General features: G+C 39.7%; 1 protein-coding gene across 4 annotated transcripts in view; it reads right to left on the reverse strand.

Moving 5' to 3' along the window:
• Positions 1-22,270, reverse strand: part of OSBPL9 (oxysterol binding protein like 9) — a 165,669-nt gene that overhangs the window by 47,850 nt on the left and 95,549 nt on the right. Inside the window, exon 1 of one of the 4 annotated variants that reach the window (XM_065913265.1) lies at positions 8,007-8,164. The exons of 2 other annotated variants lie outside the window; for them this stretch is intronic. In XM_065913265.1, coding sequence (XP_065769337.1) covers positions 8,007-8,033 — 27 coding nt within the window. In that variant the 5' untranslated portion in view covers positions 8,034-8,164. Of the gene's footprint in view, positions 1-7,878; positions 8,165-22,270 lie in introns of those variants that run through there. One more of the 4 variants, XM_065913273.1, reaches the window with a different exon arrangement.

The following is a 22,270-nucleotide window of genomic DNA, read 5'->3' on the forward strand; positions in this document are numbered from 1 at the left end:
AAAAAACCAGGATTCAGCACTGTATCCCAGACCCTAAACTAGGCCTAACATACAGAAAAGGTTCTCAATGAATATTTGATGGATTAAAAACAAAATAAATTAACAACTAGGTAATACACAAAACATATGCAACTCTAATAGAGAAGTATAACCGAGAAAAGGATACAAGCATAACTTAAATTGTATTTAACATTCCTTGAAAAAAAGGAAAATAAACAGTAAGCTGATGAACTCTGAAGAAAACAGATAATAGTAATAAAAAAAGGTATGAGAAATAGACAAAACTAGTGCTAAAATACAGTCTTGGAAAACAGATCAAAAACAAAATTCCTTATGAGATGTTAAGAAAAGTATCAGGTATTATACCTGAACCACAAAAGGTAAATTATGCTTGGTAAATTATTACCTTGTAACAAAGAGTCAAACAATATAAAGAATCACTCTTTTCCATAAAATAAAAAGATTTTGAAAATACATTAGTTCTTTGAAAAATACAATCATTTTTAAATTTACAAAGAAAATAACTTCTCTTAAAAAAAACAAACACACACAACAAGAAGTCTAAATCAGAAAAGAGCTGCTTTGTCAAATAGGAATCAGGTACATATACCTTTGTCAAAATTCCTTAGCTTTATCGTAACTCTTAGCACAACTGCTTACTCTTCATGATCTCTCTCCATCTAATACCAACACTGTTATGTAACCTTTTGACTTATAGAACAAACTACTAATATTGATTCCATAAAGTGATTTGATTACTCAAACAACTGCACAAGAAAGGTTTGGGTTTGTAACATTTTCCTCTATTTAAATCACTGATACCTTGTCTTTCCAAATGACTCTCCCAATTTATTCAATAAAGTCATATGAAAACTTATTGCCAAAAGTAAATAGAACACACAAAAACCTGGAGTTTATAAACAGGGTGAGCACTATCCCAGTTTGTCTGGGAGAGTCTCTTTTTATACCTGCTGTCGCAACAAAATTATTAGCAGCCTCCTTCATTCTCCAAGTGCTCCAGTTAGGACAATAAATTATATGTTCTCCCTCTCTATAAAGGTTTTAACTAGCATTTTAGAGATATAAATGTCTGGGAGGCATACAGAATTGCCTCAAGATTTCAGAATGCAGAAAATTACTTGAAAAAAATTTTAAATGAAATATGAGTTTACAGCTTCTGAACATAGAAAGCAAATTACAAAAATAAAATAGACTTCAAAAGTCAGGACAATTAATACTGCCTGAGTGATTACTTTATTCTAGACAGAGACATGAATAATAAGATGTCATATTTTTGAAAAGTTATTTTATTCTCACACACACACAGGTCTGAAATAAAACACACAAGAAGCAGATGTTACACCTTCAAAGTGAGATTGAGAAAGAGGAGCATTTGAGACAAGGACTTCTTAATTTTTACTTTTTATACATTCATGATGCCTGATTTTTAAAAAATTAGTATTTAAATTCAAAAACTTTATGTAAAAAGTATTCAGAAACTGTACAGGTTATAAATATGTTTCAAAAATTTTGTAACTCTTTTACCTTGCAAAATCATCAGCATTATTATTTCAAAACTATCAAACCCTAAAATGTCTTGAGAGAGTAAACTTGGTAATGTTAAAGCTGCTCAGATACATCTTGCCAAGTCAAATATATACTTTGTTTAATACAACAAATTTATAACATTATTTACAGATAAAGTACAAACTAGCACATGCACACACAAAGAAGAAAAATGGCCAGTAAAACAAAGCAGAATACCTAATTTTTTCCCCACATCCTTCCTGCCAATTCCATGATCATGAGTCCACACTAAAGAAAGTAAACTCCTAAGAAACAAAAATACCTGCGATCCAAGTCCCCTGAGTGAAGCACTGTTTGACCATGAGGTGCTGGCAATCAGTCAAAGCTTTATTTTCCGCACGATAATCACTGGTCAAGCTACTGACAATATCTTTCTTAAAATTAAAAGTCATAGGTTAAGTCATTCCAGGATCTTAAATAAGCTCTGAGTTGCTTACTAGGATGGGATGCAAAAAATACATTCTTCCCCTTTCCAACTTCACATGACTGCCTGTCATTGAGCTTCACAGAATTTTGGAAAGCAAATTCTCATGATTTTCAAGGGTCCACCAAAAAGGAAGTTTTAGAAAGTCTCCTGGAAATCTGTTCTACATATAATGAGGAAAAATTCACGTTAAACACATGAATTCTTAAAACTGAATGCCTTAGTAGTTCAAGTTCTCAAATAACTACAGAATTCTCATACTCATTCATAATACTTGTTGAAATTAGATTATGAAGTGTTTCTACAAAATCTAATACATTCCTTTAACAAAACTGATCTCTCTGTACAGCAAAATACAACAAACTGAAATAAAACCACCAAGGGAAGTTAAATGATAAACTAGTCAGGCCAATAGACAATCAGTACTAAACGGCTTATTTCTCACACGAAAAAGGAAACAAAATAGAACAAAAATAACCCTGATTGGAAAGAATAGATTCTGTAACTGGCTTGGTGCTTATTCCTTTAAAATTACATATGCCAAAGCAGTTTTTGTATATCTGATTTAGCTGCCAGTGAACATCAAACAGAAGGAAACAAGTTGTTTTTACTAAGGCTGTTAAAAGTGCAATACAAAATTATTCTGATTAACCTCTTGTTAGAAATCTATCAAAAAGGTCTAAAATATGACTAGAATATATGCCTGACAGGACAAGACTCTTTTTATTCTCTACTGTATCCGCCAGGCTAGTGCTTGGTTTGTAGCAAGTGCTCAATAAAATTTTTGTAAATGAATGAATTAAGGAATTCTGAAAGTCGCCAACCTGTTAGGATTTAAACATAAAAAGCAATCAAAGAAGTTCTTGCAGATTATAAATCAGAGTACTCGTGAAAAAAAATCACAAATAGCATCTAACTATTCTAAACAATTTATTATAAGTATGGATGCTGAAAACTTTTAAGAATAACTGAAAGTTTTTAAGAGAAGAGAAATTAAATCAGAGGAAAGACACCACTGAGGCAGTTCAAGAAGCGAGACCAGATGATAGCAAATAAAACAAACTTCTAAAAATTCATTCTCTCATGCCAAGTCTCATGAGCACAGTTTCATACATACTACTCTGGGTTTGGAATTCAGCATTACAATAATGATTTATTTACTGGGTGTTTATGATTATGACACGGCGCTGGATGCTCTGGACATGCCAAGATGAAGCAGATATAGCCTGAAATCTGTAGCAGGAGATAAACATCTAACTACAAATAACTGCTCTGCACACCTAACAGTTTCAAATCTGTAGTAGGAGATAAACATCTGTCTACAAATAATTGCTTCAAGCATGATAAATTATTATGAGAAAGATACTATGAAATTCAAGAGAAAGTTAAGGGGATCAGAAAAGTGTCACAGAGGTAGCATTTTGATTTGGACAAAGATGAGGAGGGGGAAATAATTAACAGCGGTGAGCAAGGGTGGGAAACAACATAAATAGATGGGATGTTTGAACTTTTCTTTAGGAGAGAAATGAGGGCAGGGTTAAGTAAACTAGCAAGGGATGCTAAGGTACCCAGGAATCAGGAACAGCAGGAAGCCTTCACCACCCCCCAAGACTGAAGGGACAAGGAGGGAAACAATGTAGCTCCGATCAGGCTCAAGGGACACTCAAGCAGTAGGACACAGCCACTGCTACAAATTCATCAAAGCAGAGAACAAGAGGGATAAATACCCCCAAAGGTTCTCTCTTTTTTTCCTTCCATCTTCTGTCCTTCCATTGGCTAAACCCTACGAGAAGCCAGAAGGTAAAAAGGGCTCTAGGTGACACAGGCTGTCAAGGTCAGCCTCCTGGGGCAGAGAGAGAGGCAAAGAGAATGAATTTGCAGGAAAATGGAGAGTAACCAGAAAAGCCATCTTTCCAGACTTGGGAGCAAGTATAAGCACAAAGAGAGGCTGAAAAGAACAAAGAGGTGAAATAAGGAACAATATTCTCTTGGAGAAGTATGTAAGATATTTTTCAGATGCAGATGTTGAATCGAAAGGAAACCAAAATCAGTGTCTGAATTGGAAACATTACTGGGACTTAGGAGATTGAGGTGAGCCATGAATGAATACAAGCATCAGAGCAGCACCCCAGTTCTCTCTAGAGTTAACAGAAGAGCAAAAATCATAGACAGCAGTCCTATTAGTCTACTCTCTAAATGTGTGACCTTGGGCAAGTCACCTGGCTTCTCCGAAACTGTTTTCTCCATTTTACAAATACACAGAGGCTTAATTAAAACTTTAAGATCCTTTCCAGTTCTAAGAGTCTGTGAAGCCAGCATTTCCAAGTAAATAACCATATTCATCAGGTGAGTGAGCAGCTCACCATACTGGGAAAACCGAGGGTCCATTTACTGGCTTTTAAAAAAAAAAAGTTAACTTCATTTAAACAAAGAAAATAAGAACTTAAAGGTTCTAACTGCAGTTGGGTCCTCCACCGTAGGACAAAAAAAAATGTCAAAACACAAGAAAAAATTTAATGTAACCTTGAAACTGAGTGAGGAAGATTAATGTAACCGGATTAAAAAACATGCTCTGGAATGCAGAGAATGCAAAGAAACAACCGAGTAAGCAGAATACCTTGGTTGAAATGGCACATTTCAGAAAAAACAAAATTAGCTGCTCTGTCAATACAGCAAAGAAGCAAAGTTCTTAAAGGTCCTTCTAGAAATAAATGAACTCCTATAGTATTAATAATTCCCTCACCCTCCAACACACACACAGCAACCATTAACATTCCTTTGCAATACAAATATTCATTGAAGACCTGTTATGTGCCAGGTGCTATCAATGTCTTCAAAGGATTTCTTTAAGGACAAGAAAGATAAGAGCAAATACAATTAATCATTACCTAATCTTCTGGAATGAGATCAGATTTCACCCTTTCCAAGCAGTCTCCCTGACTTCTCTAGCCAGCAACATGTTCTTTTTCCTATGATACTAACTACTACAGAACCAACTTGTACTGGTACCACTACTAGTACTCTTTCCACTATATTAGAGGTCACACAGGTTGGAAGAGTAGGCCTTTGCCTGGAAATCCACTCACCATTTGTAACGCTGTTTCTAACGTTTTCTGCAGTCCTGTCTCTCAGGTGTGGCAGCAATTAGGGAGCTTGGTGACTTGGAATATATTTCTAACTCACATGGATAAACCACACTACAGTACAATGAGTCAAAGGTTTGTACAGTTAACAACATGATTAAGTCAAGTATTTTGATCATATGCCAAGCACTAGACTAGGGACAAAGGCCCTACAGAAATAAAGAAGGTTAGAGTCTAATCCAAGAACCAGATACGTGCACAAAGATCTATAGCATAGAGGTATGAACAAAGTGCTGTAGTAACACATGAAGGACAACAGTAATCCTAACTTGCTCTGCCTGAAGGAAGGAAGACATCAAAGAAAAAGTAACTCAAAAATTGTATGTCAAAAGAAGTAGCGATATAGCACTGGAATGAATTTTAAGCAACTGTAATTTTAATCAAGAGGGAAAGGCAGTGACTGTGCAAAGAGCTACAGAGGCTATGTCATGTTCCAAACAGGTAAGAGTTCATAATGCTACAGTAGATACCCTGGGTAGCATGCCTGCAGCTGAGTCCACACCAAGAGTGATAATTATCACCAGGTTGTGAAGGGCCTTAAAGAACATTCTCAGCAGCTGGGCTTGAGCAAGGGGGAGCCAAAACAGACTTTTAAGCACAGCTGTGACTCAGTGGGCTCTGACTGTGGAAAAGAATATGAGTAGAGGGAGTCTAGTGACAGGGAGACTAGTTAAGTTTCATGAAAGTTTAGGTGAGAGATGATGAGGGCCTAAATTAAAACACTGTTATGTGGGGGGGGGGGGGGAGGATAAACCCAAAAGCTATTTCTAAAGCAAATTAAACAGGATCTGGTAACTGGACACAGAACATAAGGAAGATGGAAAATGGATTTAAATGACTAACTGCCTGTGTGTTGTGGAATTTCAGTTAACTAAAATATTTAGGGACAGGTACTTGGTTTAAGCACATTTTCAACCTAAGAATTATTCTTTCAAACATAATCTTTGCTTAAACATCTACTGGAAAATCTTCCTAAATATAATCTCGTGGTGGTTTAGTCACTAAGTCGTGTCCAACTCTTCTGACCCCATGGGCAGTGGCCTGCCAGGATCCTCTGTCCATGGGATTCTCCAGGCAAGGATACTGGAGTGGGTTGCCATTTCCTTCTCCAATGGATATTCCTGACCCAGGAATTAAACCTGTGTCTCCTGCATTGTAGGCAGATTGTTTACTGACTGAGCCACAAGGAAAGCTTTAGTATAAATATAATCCTAGCCCAAGTACATTACAGTATCCATAAAAAACTGTCTTTCTATAGAATCCCAATAAACATCAGTTCTCAGATACTGACAGAACTCAACATATCCCAGGGGACATCTCAGAATTTCCTTTTTAAAATAAAAGCCTCATAGCCTCTTTCTCAAGCAAGAAACTGCAAACTATGCAACTGCCTGATTTTCCAATCAGCAGAATATGGTTGTATCATAATGCTCTCTACTGCCTCAACCAAACTTATCAACTGGGGATGGCTCAGTGGAGCCAATCTTTTTACCAATCTTTCCACACTAAAGGAAAAAAGACCACCCCCTAAGACTTTGGAAATATCACAATGAATGTGATCAAGAGTCATTGCAACCTAGTGTTTACTGAGGGGTACTTCAAGTAGTGTCATCTTTGTCAAAATCAAACTCAGAACATTTTGAAAATAGATTCAGTTTCTCTGTTATCTTTCTAATTTCCAAGGTAAGCTTTCCAGACTGCAAGTCTGATTTTTACTGGTTTTTATCTTTCCTGGGATAGGAAAGGTAACACGGTATTTTAAGGTGCTGGGGTACATAAAGAGTGAAATTAAAAAATAATTAATTAAAAGTAAATGAAAGATGTAAATATTATTTATTAAAGGGCTTTATCACAAACTCAGTTCAAAAAAGGAAATATTCTGAGAGATGATCCACGGTGGATGAGAATTCCCAACTACAAGAATTCTTAAAACTGCAACTACTATTTTAAGATCTCTCCACCTTCTTAACTCAATATTAGAATAATTCCTTGATTTGTTTTTGATTTCCTGAATACAGCTAAAAGTACACAGTTTAATCAACACGTAAAGCCAAATGTTACTTCAAATCGGCAAACAGACATTTTCTTAATCAATACATCTCTTACTCTTTCATATCAAAAACACTTAAATATGGTAGGAATGATGCAATAAATGCATGATTCATACCTGCTTCCTAGTCCATTGCTTATAGTTAACTTTCCATAACCAAGCTTACTGAGAACCTAAACTTTCCCCTCCAGTTTTTACGTGAACACCATAAAACTATTCCAAAGTTTTCAGTATGTTTGCACAAACTACCCCAAAAACATAAAACCACCTCCCCTTCCCAACACACACATACTCACAAGAAACAATACCCATAATTATTACACACAAAAATATTGGCCAAGGCAAGAACACAGCCAAAAATAAAACTACAGAAAATGTTTGGCCCGCAACAGGAAATTCTACTATTGGGCAACTGGTCAAAATTAAACTTCCACATTAAGAGAAAGTCTAACTCTTGTGTTCAATATCTTGAGAAAGCTTTCGAAAGAAAACTAGAGTTTCACGAAAATGAATCAAAAAAGGGAAGCGATCCTCTCCAGACTGGTTTGGTTGGTGGCGAATGACCTCTCCGGGATACAGAAGGCCCCTAGTCTCAGCCTCCAACCATCTCGGCCGAGGAAGTGAGGAGCGTCTCACTGAAGGGAGGGCCCGGACGGCCACAACGTCCTACTCACCCCAGGGGCGACGGGATGGAGGCAGGGAGAGACTCACACTCGCGCCCACGGCCTGGGCAAGCAGCAGGGTCCCTGGGAACTCAGGGGTGGGAGCCGGCCCCTCTCCCAGACCCTCCGGGTCTACTCACTCCGCAAGTGGCCAGCAAGAAAGCCATTCGCCAAGGCCCCCGCCCTCTGTGCCTCCAGGGGAGGGAGCCGAAGGCTGCTGCCGAGCACCCCTCTTCGCCTCCCTCCGCCTTTTCACCGACGCGGTGCAGTTGGTCTCCTCAGGTTCTGCCTTTCCCGCGGGACAGTCCCTCAACTCCCTACCCCTGCCCCGCCCCCGACCGAGGGACCGCAACGATTGGCTGACTCTGACGCCTCCTGGCAAAGAGACCCCTGGCGATTGGCCATGGGTCACCTGCGGTAAAGGAGGTGAGCGGCCGACGATTGGCGGTTAGGCCAATTTTGGGGTGGAGAGGCGGGAGGGGCCGCCCGAGGCGGCCGGGCATCTGGACCGCCCAGCTCCCCAGCCCTCCCACCGCCTAGCGCGGGGCTCACCTCCGGGCTCTGGCCGGCTGCCACGCCCGGACCTATTCCTCGGGGCTCGCGGCTGCCCCACCACGCCAATTGCTACCCCCAGGAAAGGGAGCTCGAGGAGCTCAGATAGACGTCGGGGCTTCGGTCCCGAAGGTTCCCGTAGGGTGGCGACTGCGGAAAGACCCGGTCACAGACGAAAACGTGCTACACTAAATCCACCCGCATCTAGCTCGACACCCTCTATTTTGGCAGCTGTGGAGTCAGATTTCATCTGGATGACTGCTTTTTCTTACTTCCGGAAAGTTGTTTGTGTCGCGAGGCGAGAGAGTGCGTCGGGGGGGTGGGGCAGATACTATATCAATAAACAAAAGCAGCGGTGCCTGTTTTATTAATCCAGGCAAACATGGGCTTGCTGTTGTGCCACAGCTCCATAAGGAATGTAGGTGGCTTGTGAAAATACTTTGGGAAGCCAAATGACATAACTTCTAGGGCTTATGGAACCTGAACAAAAAAAATCATCCAATCTGCAGGAAATCACAGACACAAATTACTGAGTTACTGATCTGGAGGGCAATTACCTCCTGCTCTTACAATTCTTTCATTATGGTTATCTCAGTTCCGGTGCTCAGTCCTGTCCGACTCTGCGACCCCATGGACTGCAGCATTCCAGGCTTCCCTGCCCATCACCAGCTCCTGGAGCTTACTCGAACTCATGTCCATCCAGTCGGTGATGTTACCCAACCATCTCATCCTCGGTCGACCCCTTCTCCGGCCTTCAGTCTTTCCCAGCGAATCAGCTCTTTGCCAAGAGAGCCAAGGAATTGGAGCTTCAGCTCCAGCATCAGTCCCTCCAATGACTGTTGAGGACTGATTTCCTTTAGGATTGACTGGTTTGATCTCCCTGCAGTCCAAGGGACTCTCAAGAGTCTTCTCCAACACCACAGTTCAAAAGCATCCATTCTTCAGCTCTCAGCTTTCTTTATAGTCCTACTATCACGTCCATACGTGACTACTGAAAATTGCTGCTGATGGGAGTTGCACTGGACCACAAGAGCTGGAATGGAGGGCCCTGCCCGTTCCTGTTTCCCTCCTAGGAGGGGAGGGCCGGGATGGATAAAGGAATGGGTAAATATACTGAGTTGATAAAAAAATAAAATTAGCAAATGAAGGAAAAAAAAAAAAACCATAGCCTTGACTAGACGGACCCTTGTTGGCAAAGTAATGCCTCTACTTTTTAATATGCTGTCTAGGTCGGCCATAGCTTTTCTTCCAAGGAGTAAGCATCTTTTAATTTCATGGCTGCAGTCACCATCTGCAGTGATTTTGGAGCCCCCAAAATAAGGTCTGTCACTGTTTCCATTGTTTCCCCATCTATTTGCCATGAAGTGATGGGACTGGATGACTTGATCTTAGTTTTCTGAATGTTGAGCTTTAACTCAACTTTTTCACTCTCCTCTTTCACTTTCATCAAGAGGCTCTTTAGTTCTTCACATTCTGTCGTAAGGGTGGTGTCATCTGCATATCTGAAGTTACTGATATTTCTCCCCGCAATCTTTTTTTTTTAATTGAAAGATAATTGCTTTATAGAATTTTCTTGTTTTCTGTCAAACCTCAACATGAAGCAGCCATAGGAACACATATATCCCCTCTCTTTTGAAACTTCCTCCCATGTCCCTCCCCATCCCACCCCTCTAGGTTGATACAGAGCCCCTGTTTGAGTTTCCTGCAAATTCCTGTTGGCTATATATTTTCCATAAGGTAAGTTCCCATGTTACCCTTTCCATAGGTCTCACCCTCTCTTACCCTCTCCACATGTCCATAAGTCTATTCTCTATGTCTGTTTCTTCACTGTTGCCTTGTAAATAAATTCTTCAGTACCATTTTTCTAGATTCCGTATATATGTATTAGAATACGATATTTATCTTTCTCTTTCTGACTCACTTCACTCTGTATAATAGGTTCTCAGTTGATCCACCTCATTAGAACTGACTAAAATGTGTTCCTTTTTATGACTGAGTAATATTCCATTGTGTATATATACCACAATTCTTTATCCATTCATCTGTTGATGGACATCTAGGTTGCTTCCATGTTTTAGCTATTGTAAATAATTTCCAGCAATCTTGATTCCAGCTTGTACTTCATCCAGCCCGGCATTTCACATGATGTATTACACAAATAAGTTAAATAAGCAAGGTAATAATATACAGCCTTGGCATACTCCTTTCCTGATTTGGAACCAATCTGTTGTTTCACGTCCAGTTCTAACTATTGCTTCTTGACCTGCATACAGATTTCTCAGGAGGCAGGAAAGGTGGGCTGGGTATTTCCATCTCTTTAAGAATTTTTCACTATTTGTTGTGATCCACACAGTCAAAGGCTTTGGCATAGTCAGTAAAGCAGATGTTTTTCTTGATCCCTCTTGCTTTTTCGATTACCCAACGGATGTTGGCAATTTCATCTCTGGTTCCACTGCCTTTTCTAAATCCAGTTTGCACATCTGGAAGTTCATGGTTCACATACTGTTGAAGCCTGGCATGGAGAATTTTGATCATTACTTTGCTAGTGTGTTGAGTACAATTGTGTGGTAGTTTGAGCTTTCCTTGGCATTTTCTTACTTTGGGATTGGAATGTCAACTGACCTTTTCCAGTCCGGTGGCCACTGCAGAGTTTTCCAAATTTGCTGGCATATTGAGTGCAGCACTTTCACAGCATCATCTTTTAGGATTTGAAATAGCTCCGTTGGAATTCCATCACCTCCACTAGCTTTGTTCATAGTGATGTTTCCTAAGGCCCACTTGACTTCACATTCCAGGGTGTCTGGCTCTAGGTGAGTGATCACACCATCATGGTTATCTGGGTCATGAAGATGTTTTCTGTACAGTTCTGTGTATTCTTGCCACTTCTTCTTAATATCTTCTGCTTCTGTTAGGTCCACACCATTTCTGTCCTTTATTGTGCCCATCTTTTCATGAAATGTTCCCTTGGTATCTCTACATTTCTTGAAGAGATCTCTAGTCTTTCCCATTCTATTGTTTTCCTTTATTTCTTTGTACTGATCACTAAGGAAGGCTTTCTTATCTCTCTTTGCTATTCTTTGGAACTCTGCATTCAAATAGGTATATCTTTCCTTTTCTCCTTTGCTTTTCACTTCTCTTCTTTTCTCAGCTATTTGTAAGGCCTCCTCAGACAACCAATTTGCTTTTATGCATTTCTTTTTCTTGGGGATGGTCTTGATCACCACCTCCTGTACAATGTCACGAACCTCCATCCATAGTTCTTCAGGCACTCTATCAGATCTAATCCCTTGAATCTATTTGTCACTTCCACCGTATAATCATAAGAGATTTGATATAGGTCATACCTGAATGGTCTAGTGGTTTTCCCTACTTTCTTTAAGTCTCAATTTTACAGTAAGGTGTTCGTGATCTGAGCCACAGTCAGCTCCCGGTCTTGTTTTGCTGACTGTATAGAGGTTCTCCATCTTTGGCTTCAAAGAATATAATCAATCTGATTTTGGTGTTGACCACTTGGTGATGTCCATGTGTAGAGTCTTCTCTTGTGTTACTGAAAGAGAGTGTTTGCTATGACCAGTGCATTCTCTTGGCAAAACTCTGTTAGCCTTTGCCCTGCTTCATTTTGTACTCCAAGGAAAATTTGCCTGTTATTTCAGGTATCTCTTGACTTCCTACTTTTGCATTCCAATTCCCTATAATGAAAAGGACATCTTTTTTGGGTGTGTGTTCAAGAAAGTCTTATAGGTCCTTCATAGAACCATTCAACTTCAGCTTCTTCAGCATTACTGCTTGGGGCACAGACTTCAATTACTGTGATACTGAATGGTTTGCCTTGGAAACAGAGAGCATTCTGTTGTTTTAGAGATCGCACTCAAGTACTTCATTTCACTCTTTCGTTGATTATGAGAGCTATTCCATTTCCTCTAAGGGATTCTTACCCACAATAGTACATATAATGGTCATCTGAGTTAAATTCACTCATTCCAGTCCATTTTAGTTCCCTGATTTCTAAAATGTCTATGTTCACTCTTGCCATCTCCTGTTTGACCACTTCCAATTTACCTTGATTCATGGACCTAACATTCTAGGTTCCTATGCAATATTGTTCTTTACAGCATGGGACTTTACTTCCATCACCAGTCACATCCACAACTGGGTGTTGTTTTTGCTCTGGCTCCGTCTCTTCATTCTTTCTGGTGTTATTACTCCACTGTTCTCCAGTAGCATATTGGGCACCTACCGACCTTGGGAGTTCATCTTTCAGTGTCCTATCTTTTTGCCTTTCATACTGTTCATGGGGTTCCAATGGTTCATGGTTATATATATAACTGTAATTTTATTAAACTCCTAAACAAAGTTTAGGCATGTGTGCTCAGTCATGTCCAACTCTTTGTGACCCCATGGACTGTAGCCCACCAGGCTCCTCTATCCGTGGAATTTTCCAGGCAAGAACTGGAGTGGGTTGCCATTTCCTCCTCCAGGGGATCCTCAAGACCCATGTCTCTGGCATCTCCTGTATTGGCAGGTGGATTCTTTACCACTAGTGCCACTAAGCAGCTAATTAATGTTTCTATCTCTACTGGTAGCCCTTAAGACTAGCACCTTGTACACTGCACAAAACACTTAATAGATGCTTGATCCACTGTAAAGATCCCATTGGTTTTATGTACATTTTTTTCAAAATGTCCAATACCAAATACATTTTCTTCTTCCTGCATCCCCTCCCTCAAAAGCCTGATCCTCTTCCAGTCCTACCTGTATCAGTAAGTAAAAATCAGTACCATCCACACAGTAAATTAAATCTGGCAGTCCTTGACACTTTACCCATTCCACATTCAATCCATCACCACATTCTGCCATTTTCCCTCCTGAATACAATCTCAAGTCTATCTACCTAACTCTATCACCACCACTCAATTACAGATCCAGCCTCTTGCAATGATCGCCTTAGTAAAGTATTCCTGCTTTTTAAAGCTCCTCCAATTCTTTCTTAACACTTCGGGCCACAGTAGTTGGTTTCCAAAACCAGCTGTGACTGCCTCCTCACCTGACCTTGACCTATCCAGCTCAGTTCAGTCACTCAGTCGTGTCTGACTCTTTGTGACCCCATGAACCGCAGCACGCCAGACCTCCCTGTCCATCACCAACTCTCAGAGTCTACCCAAACCCATGTCCATTGAGTCAGTGATGCCATCCAACCATCTCATCCTCTGTCATCCCCTTCTCCTCCTGCCCTCAATCTTTCCCAGCATCAGGGTCTTTTCAAATGAGTCAGCTCTTCACATCAGGTGGCCGAAGTACTGGAGTTTCAGCTTCAGCATCAATCCTTCCAATGAACACCCAGGACTGATCTCCTTTAGGATGGACTGGTTGGATCTCCTTGCTGTTCAAGGGACTCTCAAGAGTCTTCTCCAACAGTACGGTTCAAAAGCATCAATTCTTCGGTGCTCAGCTGTCTTTATAGTTCAACTCTCACATCCATACATGACTACTGGATAAACCATAGCTTTGACTAGACGGACCGCTGTTGACAAAGTAATGTCTCTGCTTTATAATATGCTGTCTAGGTTGGTCATAGTTTTTCTTCCAAGAAGTAAGCATCTTTTAATTTCATGGCTGCAATCACCATCTGCAGTGATTTTGCAGCACCCCCCCCCCCAAAAAAAAGTCAGCCACTGTTTCCACTGTTTCCCCATCTATTTGACATAAAGAGATGGGACCAGATGCAATGATCTTAGTTTTCCAAATGTTGAGCCTTAAGCTAACTTTTTTTTTTAAGTCAACTTTTTCACTCTCCTCTTTCACTTTCATCAAGAGGCTCTTTAAGTTCTTCACTTTCTGCCATAAGGGTGGTGTCATCTGCATATCTGAAGTCATTGTTATTTCTCCCCGTAATCAGCTTGTGCTTCCTCCAGGCCAGCGTTCCTAACCTGACCCCATTAAAGAACTTCAACTACTTACCATTGTGCTTAGGATACAACTGAGTATTCATCAATAGTATGCAAGGTTTAGCCCTCCCTGTCCATTAGCCCTACCTGTCTTACACCTTCTACTCCCTCATTTTCTCCACTCCACACAATGGCCTTTTCCAAGTTCTTTCAATTTGCCATGGATCATCTAACCTCAGGGACTTGACACGTGGGCCCTGTGGTTATTTCATGTCCCCATGAAACCAATCCCCATCCTTCACTTAATTTACTTCTACTCATCATTTCCTCCCTGCCTATGTGAATTCTATTTTATGTTCTCATAGCCCTTGCAGCACTCCTTTGTAAAACTTATTACAGCTATAATTTTACATGTATTTGAGTTATTTTTTAAACAAACATGGAGAAGGAAATGGCAAACCACTTCAGTACTCTTGCCTGGAGAATCCCATGGACAGAGGAGCCTGGTAGGCCACAGTTCATGGAGTCGCAGAGAGTCAGACACAACTAAGTGACTTCACTTTTTTTCTTTCTTTCTTTAAACAAACATACTGTTGTGATTTATATATAATTAAATGTATCTTTTTTAGATGTACAGAGTTCAATGTATTTTGATAAATGTATGCACAAGTGCAGCCACCACCACAATTAAGACATAGAACATTTCCAGTATCCCAAAATTTCCCTTGTGCCCCTCAAGCAGTCAATCCTGCCAACCATGGCTCTGTTTTCTATTTGCATAATTCTCTATTTAATGTTTATGTTCATCACTAGACTGTAAGAGGTAAAGAGGTAAAGATCTATCTGATTCTGTTCATCATAGCGTCAGTATTTAGCCAAATGCCTGGCACATATTAAGTGCTCAATAATGAAGTTCCTCTGTTAACAGTCTGAAAATAAACATTAATTCTATGATAAACATCAGTGAAACTATAAGCAGTGATGGATAAAAATACATTAATTTTGCCAGATGGACAAGGTTAAGGTCACTGTCTAATAACCTTCACTAATGCCCTTTACATTTTTTTCCTTTCATATCTGCTTTTCTAGCAGTTAATTTTGTGCCAGAGAAGCTCAAAGGACTTTGATTCAATACTGGTTGATCAAACAGTTCTCCAGGTCAAGGCAGAAAAAAAAGCCTATATCTCTAAATCTGTTTATAAATTGCACTGTTTGACCCTATAAGAGACAAACTTAATCTATGTAATTTTTGCTTACCAGTTCGTTCATGTGCTTTTCATGTGTTCTTGTTATCTTCCCAACAAGACAGATCCATAGGGTCATTAAAGACTTTGCATTTAACATTACATACCAAAGTATAGATTGTGTGTGTGTCCTCCAAATCACCTATCACCACCACCACCACCATTATCATCATCATCATCATCAGGGGTCAAGAACTTCAAAATCTAAGGCACTATCATTTTTGACAGTGTAGTAGAAAAAGTAAATCCTAGTATAAATTTAGTGGACCCAATTATAAATTGGGTTTGTTTTTTATTTTTGATAGACTTAAGTGTCTAAGACTGGTATAATGGCAATGCTGTTGTTCAGTTGCCAAGGCATGTCTGACGCTTCACAACCCCACAAACTGTAACATGCCAGGCTACCCTGTCCCTAACCATCTCCTGGAGTTTGCCCAAGGTCATATCCATTGAATCAGTAATGCTATCCAGCCATCTCATCCTCTGTCATCCTCTTCTCCTTCTGCCTTCAATCTTTCCCAGCATCAGGGTCTTTTCCAATGAGTCAGCTGTTAGCACCAGTTGGCCAAAGAACTGGAGCTTCAGCTTTAGCATCAGTCCTTCCAAAGAGTATTCAGGGTTGATTTCCTTTAAGATTCACTAGTTTGATATCCTTGCTGTCCAAGGGACTCTCAAGAGTCTTCTCCAGCACCACAGTTTGAAAGCATTAATTCTTCGGCACTCTGCCTTCTTTATGTGTCCAGTTCTCACATCCATACATGACAACTGGAAAGACCATAGCTTTGACTATGTGGACCTTTGTCAGTAAGGTGATGTCTTTGCTTTTTAACACACTGTCTAGGTTTGTCATAGCTTTCCTGCCAAGAAGCAATCATCCTCTAATTTCATGGCTGCAGTCACCATCCACAGAGATTTTAGAGCCCAAGAAAATGAAATCTGTCACTGCTGCCACCTTTTCCCCTTCTATTTGCAAAATGATGGGACCAGATGCCATGATCTTAGTCTTTCTATATTGAGTTTTAGCCAGCTTTTTCACTTTCCTCCTTCAAGAGGCTCTCTAGTTCCTTTTCACTTTCTGCCATTAGAATGGTATCATCCACATTATCTGAGGTTGTTGATATCTACAATCTTGATTCCAGTTTATAACTAATTCAGACTGGCGTTTCACCTGATGTACTCTGCATATAAGTTAAGTAAACCGAGCGACAATAAACAGCGTTGTCGGACTCCTTTCTCAATCTTGAACCAGGCAGTTGTTCCATACAGGAACTAACTGTTGCTTCTTGACCCACATACAGGTTTCACAGGAGACAGATAAGATGGTCTGGTATTCCCATCTCTTTAAGAGTTTTCCACAGTTTGTTATGATCCACACAGTCAAAGGCTTTAGCGTAGTCAATGAAACAGATGTAGATGTTTTTCTGGTATTCCCTTGCTTTATCTATGATCCAGCGAAAGCTGGCAATGTGATCTCTGGTTCTTCTGCCTTTTGTAAACTCAGGTTGGACATCTGGAAGTTCTTGGTTCACATGATGCTGAAGCCTAGCTTGGAGGATCTTGATCATAATGGCAACAGAGAATATGATTTACCATAGTCTTTTAATAATTTAGCTAAGTCCAGAGTCTACCTTTTCTCAGTTTCATATTAGAGGTAACTGTGTTACAGATACATAATTCTCATTTTCCTAATCCCAGTATAAGATTAGTGTGCACAAAAGTTGTAGCATTTAAAATGAAAGGTAATTAAATAATACAAGGCAACATACTCATTTTATTCCAAGAAACAGTAGGACTTCTAATCAAATCTGGCAACTCAAGTGTTTCTAAAGAAATCTACAAGTTGTTTTAGAAGAAAATTAAGTGACCAATGCCTTAAAGTCACATATGACAACCCATGTATCAGAGGGATCTTCAATACTTATCTTTGAACTACATAACTAAAGCTCAGTTCAGTTCAGTTCAGTTGCTATTGTGTCCAACTCTTTGAGACCCCATGAACCACAGCATTCCAGGCCTCCCTGTCCATCACCAACTCCCGGAGTCCACCCAAACCCATGTCCATCGAGTAGGTGATGCCATCCAACCACCTCTGTCACCCCCTTCTCCTCCTGCCCTCAACCTTTCCCAGCATCAGGGTCTTTTCAAACGACTCAGCTCTTTGCATCAGGTGGCCAAAGTATTGGAGTTTCAGCTTCAGCATCAGTCCTTCCAATGAGCACCCAGGACTGATCTCCTTTAGGATGGACTGGTTGGATCTCCTTGCAGTCCAAGGGACTCTCAAGAATCTTCTTCAACACCACAGTTCAAAAGCATCAATTCTTTCGCACTCAGCTTTCTTCATAGTCCAACTCTCACATCCATACATGACCACTGGAAAAACCATAGCCTTGACTAGACAGGCCTTTGTTGACAAAGTTATGTCTCTGCTTTTTAATATGCTGCCTAGGTTGGTCATAACTTTCCTTCCAAGGAGTAAGCATCTTTTAATTTCATGGCTTGCAGTCACCATCTGCAGTGATTTTGGAGCCCAGAAAAATAAAGTCAGCCACTGTTTCCACTGTTTCCCCATCTATTTGCCATGAAGTGATGGGACCAGATGCCATGATCTTAGTTTTCCTAATGTTGAGCATTAAGCCAACTTTTTCACTCTCCTCTTTCACTTTCATCAAGAGCCTCTTTAGTTCTTCTTCACTTTCTGCCATAAGGGTGGTGTCATCTACATATCTGAGGTTATTGATATTTCTCCCAGCAATCTTGATTCCAGCTTGTGCTTCACCCAGCCCAGTGTTTCTCATGATGTACTCTGCATAGAAGTTAAATAAGCAGGGTGACAATATACAGCCTTGATGTACTCCTTTTCCTATTTGGAACCAGTCTGTCGTTCCATGTCCAGCTCTAACTGTTGCTTCCTGATCTGCATACAGGTTTCTCAAGAGGCAGGTCAGGTTGTCTGGTATTCCCATCTCTTTCAGAATTTTCCACAGTTTGTTGTGATCCACACAGTCAAAGGCTTTGGCATAGTCAATAAAGCAGAAATAGATGTTTTTCTGGAACTCTCTTGCTTTTTCGATGATCTAAAGCTACTAAGCGATTAAATTAAATTGATAAATATTTTTGTTATTGTTCAAGAAAAGAATAGAATAGGATTTCCCTGGTGGTCCAGTGGTTAATAATCCATCTGCCAACACAGGGGATACTGGTTCGATCCTGGTCTGGGAAGATTCCATGTGCTGCGAAGCAACTAACCACGACTGAGCCCACACCCTAGGGTCCATGTTCAACAGTAAAGACCAGCCCCCGGGCTCACCACAACCAGAGAAAGCCCGCACAGCAACAAAGACCCAATGCAGCCATAAATAAATAAATGAATAAAAATATTTTAAAATAATAGAATATAGTGATTAAGAAGTATAAAAAACAGCATCATGTTGTATACCTTAAAGTAATACAATGTTGTATGTCAATTTCCTTCAATAAAAGTGGAGGAAAAAACTGAAAAACACATAAATAACAAGAAAAAGTAGACTTTAAAAATGTATACAAAAATCTGAAAAATCACGACACTAAGGTTCAGACTGGTGGGGGATCTTTAAAATGACAGGAAGTCTACTGAATAAAAAGAAGGCCAACCTTACCTATAGCTATTAAGATGAAAAGAACATTTTAACTGTACAAAATTTATGTACTACTTTCAAAAATATTATTTCTGCTAGAGTCCAATGTTTACCTACAAATCACATTCCAGTCTGATGTCATTTTAGAGATAGACAAATACTTTCAATTACAATAGAAAAGAAGCAGCAAAAATGAGGTTGGGGGGGATAATAATAGTTTCCCTAGGAATTTGCCTAGCAATTTGAGCCAAATTATTGGAGCAGACAACATTAAAAGACAACTCTTGGAAGCAGAATATGTAGCTCCTATATTTTGTCTGACTAGTATCCAGAAGTCTCAAAATTAAAGTCAGCCAATAAATTTTCACAGAGAAAATTTAGCCAAATGGAATAAATACAATACCTGGCATATGGTAGAAGCAGTCCTTAATTTGTGATCTGGATCACCATATTCCAGAAGTCTGTATGTAAATTATTTGCAATTCTCAATGCATCATCAAACAAGTTCAGATTTAGGAATGAATACCCTCTAAACAACTCCACAATGGTTATCGATAGTATACTGCCTTAATCATCACTGTATCTTTAGCATCTCCTCACAGAGAGACAGGCATGTACTAGGTCCTTAATAAATGTCTACTGAATGAATGAAATGCTAGGTACATTACAAAAATAGCAATATAAACAGCAAAAAAGGTTGAAAATGGGTAGTCTAACAAGCAGAACAGAGAAAGCAAAGAGGCAGAAGTGTTAGGGGAAGCACAATGATCGAAACTGCCCACCCTAGCCAGGCACCATAGTAACTATTTGCATAAGTTGTTTTACAACAGGAGGTCCTGGTAAGGAACACGGAACTAATAAGCCACCACCAACCGGAAGAGTTCAGGAAAGGTCAAAAGGAGCACCACATGTCTGACCACCTCCCAGAATCCTCTCTGGCATCCATCTTGGCTGATCAAGGGTATACCACCAGGAAGGACTCTTGAGTCAGAGTGATTGGTTAAAGACAACCCGGAAACTAATCCCATCACCATAAAACCCAAGACTGCAAGCCATGTGACAGAGCTGTTCTCCTGGGTTCCCTTACCCTAGTGCTCTCCACCCGGGTGCCCTTTCCCAATAAAATCTCTTGCTTTCTCAGTAAATGTGTCTCTTCAGACCATTCAGTTCTGAGTGTTAGACAAGAGACCAATTTCGGGCCCTGGAAGGGGCCCCCCTTCCTGCAACAGAAGGGCAATGTTTTCTATATGAGCCTTCGTGTCCGACTCTTTGCTACCTTGTGGATTGTAGCCCACCAGACTCCTCTGTCCATGGGATTTTACAGGCAAGAATACCGGAGTGGGTTGCCATTTCCTTTAGTACCATTCAATTTTTAAATTATAGGAGAAAGGTGCTATTGTCCCTATTTTTATAGCTAAACTCTACACTGGTCACTTAACTTTCTTCTGAAAGTTCTGATTCCACTAAAACCATGTGAGTTGCCAAAACTGGGTAAAAGTACATAGAGAGTTTCCTGCCACAAGATGGATAAAATGTCTTTGTATTGTGTGATTGCTCTTCACTTTAAATGCTCCAGGCTTTTAGGGACACTAACTTTACATGAGAATTAGGACATTAACAAGTTGGAACTCCATGTTTTTCTCAAAAGAAAAGGTGTAAGAAAAGCTATTGCTTTTATTTTATATACTTTTATTAATATGTCACTGCTTCAGAGAAGTGGTCTCTGATCAACCAGCCTACCTCAATGGAAGCATAACTTATGACATTATTATAGTTTTTTAAAGATTCAATTCTCATGATTTTTATTTTCTTCTTTCTACCAGACTGAGCTCAGTAAAGACAAGGACAGTATGTCATTTATTCACAATTATATCCTCCACAACTAGTACAGTGCACTGAACACATTAAGTGTCTTATAAATATTTATGAAATAAATAACTTTTCTGTATTCTCTGTATGTTCTGAATTGAGCATGTACTATTTTTTTTTTTAATTTTTAAACTTTATTTCTATAAAGAGAAGGCAGTAAAATATAAGTTCTAAAAGATTTCCAAAAGGCCACAATAAAAATAAATTTCTGGCACCTAAAGGAACAATCTTTAGTATCTACAAAACTGGACTATTTGTTTTTAGCTGTTTCCCAAGAGTTCAAGATAAGATGGGCCACCACTATTATAACAAAATTTCTTATTAAAAAACGAATCCTTGAATCCTAAATTCCAATTTAGGAGCCAGAAATTCCTCTACCTTCAGTAATAGCAACAATGTTGGGAACATTCCTTAGAGGAATTTTCCTTTGTTGTAGGAGCCCCAAGTACCTGGCTACCTCTGCATACCATTTTACCTGTGGAAAAAGTGACACATCTATATTGCAATCATTTCCTCTGGGAAACAAAGGGCTTCAAGGGAGAAAAACAAAACACATGTATTTTTCTATATGACACAAAAATAAAATCTATATGAGGCCAAGGGAAATGATACAGTGATAGTTATTATGTTTATGCAGTCAGTATTATATACTAAGAAATTGAAATATAAGTTCCAAAAGCTAACCTTCAGTAAAATAGCTTAACACTCAAGAAAAATACACAAGGGCTTCCTGGTGGCTAGTGGTAAAGAATCCGCCTGCCAATGCAGGAGGCACGGGTTTGATCCCTGGTCCAGGAGGATCCCAGAGACCACAGAACTAAGCCCATGTGCCACAGTTATTGAGCCTGTGCTCTAGAGCCTGGGAGCCACAACTACTGAAGCCCCCACTCTCTAGAGCCAGTGCTTCATAAGAAGAGAAGCCACCACAATGAAAAGCCTGAACACCGCAACTAGAAAGCAGCCCCCAATTGTTGCAACTAGAGAAAAGCCTGCGCAGCAATGAAGACCAGCACAGTCGAAGATAATAAATAAAATTTTAAAAAAATATTTTAAAGAAGAAAAGTACTCAGATTTCTACTAATCTTAACTACCCAATTAGACACATAGCTATTATAGAAAAGAGGGGAGACTCAAGCTAACTAATACTAATAATTAGTTCAACTACTATCCTAAATTGCATCTTAAATATTAAATTTATGGTTACAACTGAGCGACTGAACTGAACTGATAATAAAACTTT

This window comes from Muntiacus reevesi, chromosome 1, assembly GCF_963930625.1.
Source record: "Muntiacus reevesi chromosome 1, mMunRee1.1, whole genome shotgun sequence".
Taxonomy (NCBI): domain Eukaryota; kingdom Metazoa; phylum Chordata; class Mammalia; order Artiodactyla; family Cervidae; genus Muntiacus; species Muntiacus reevesi.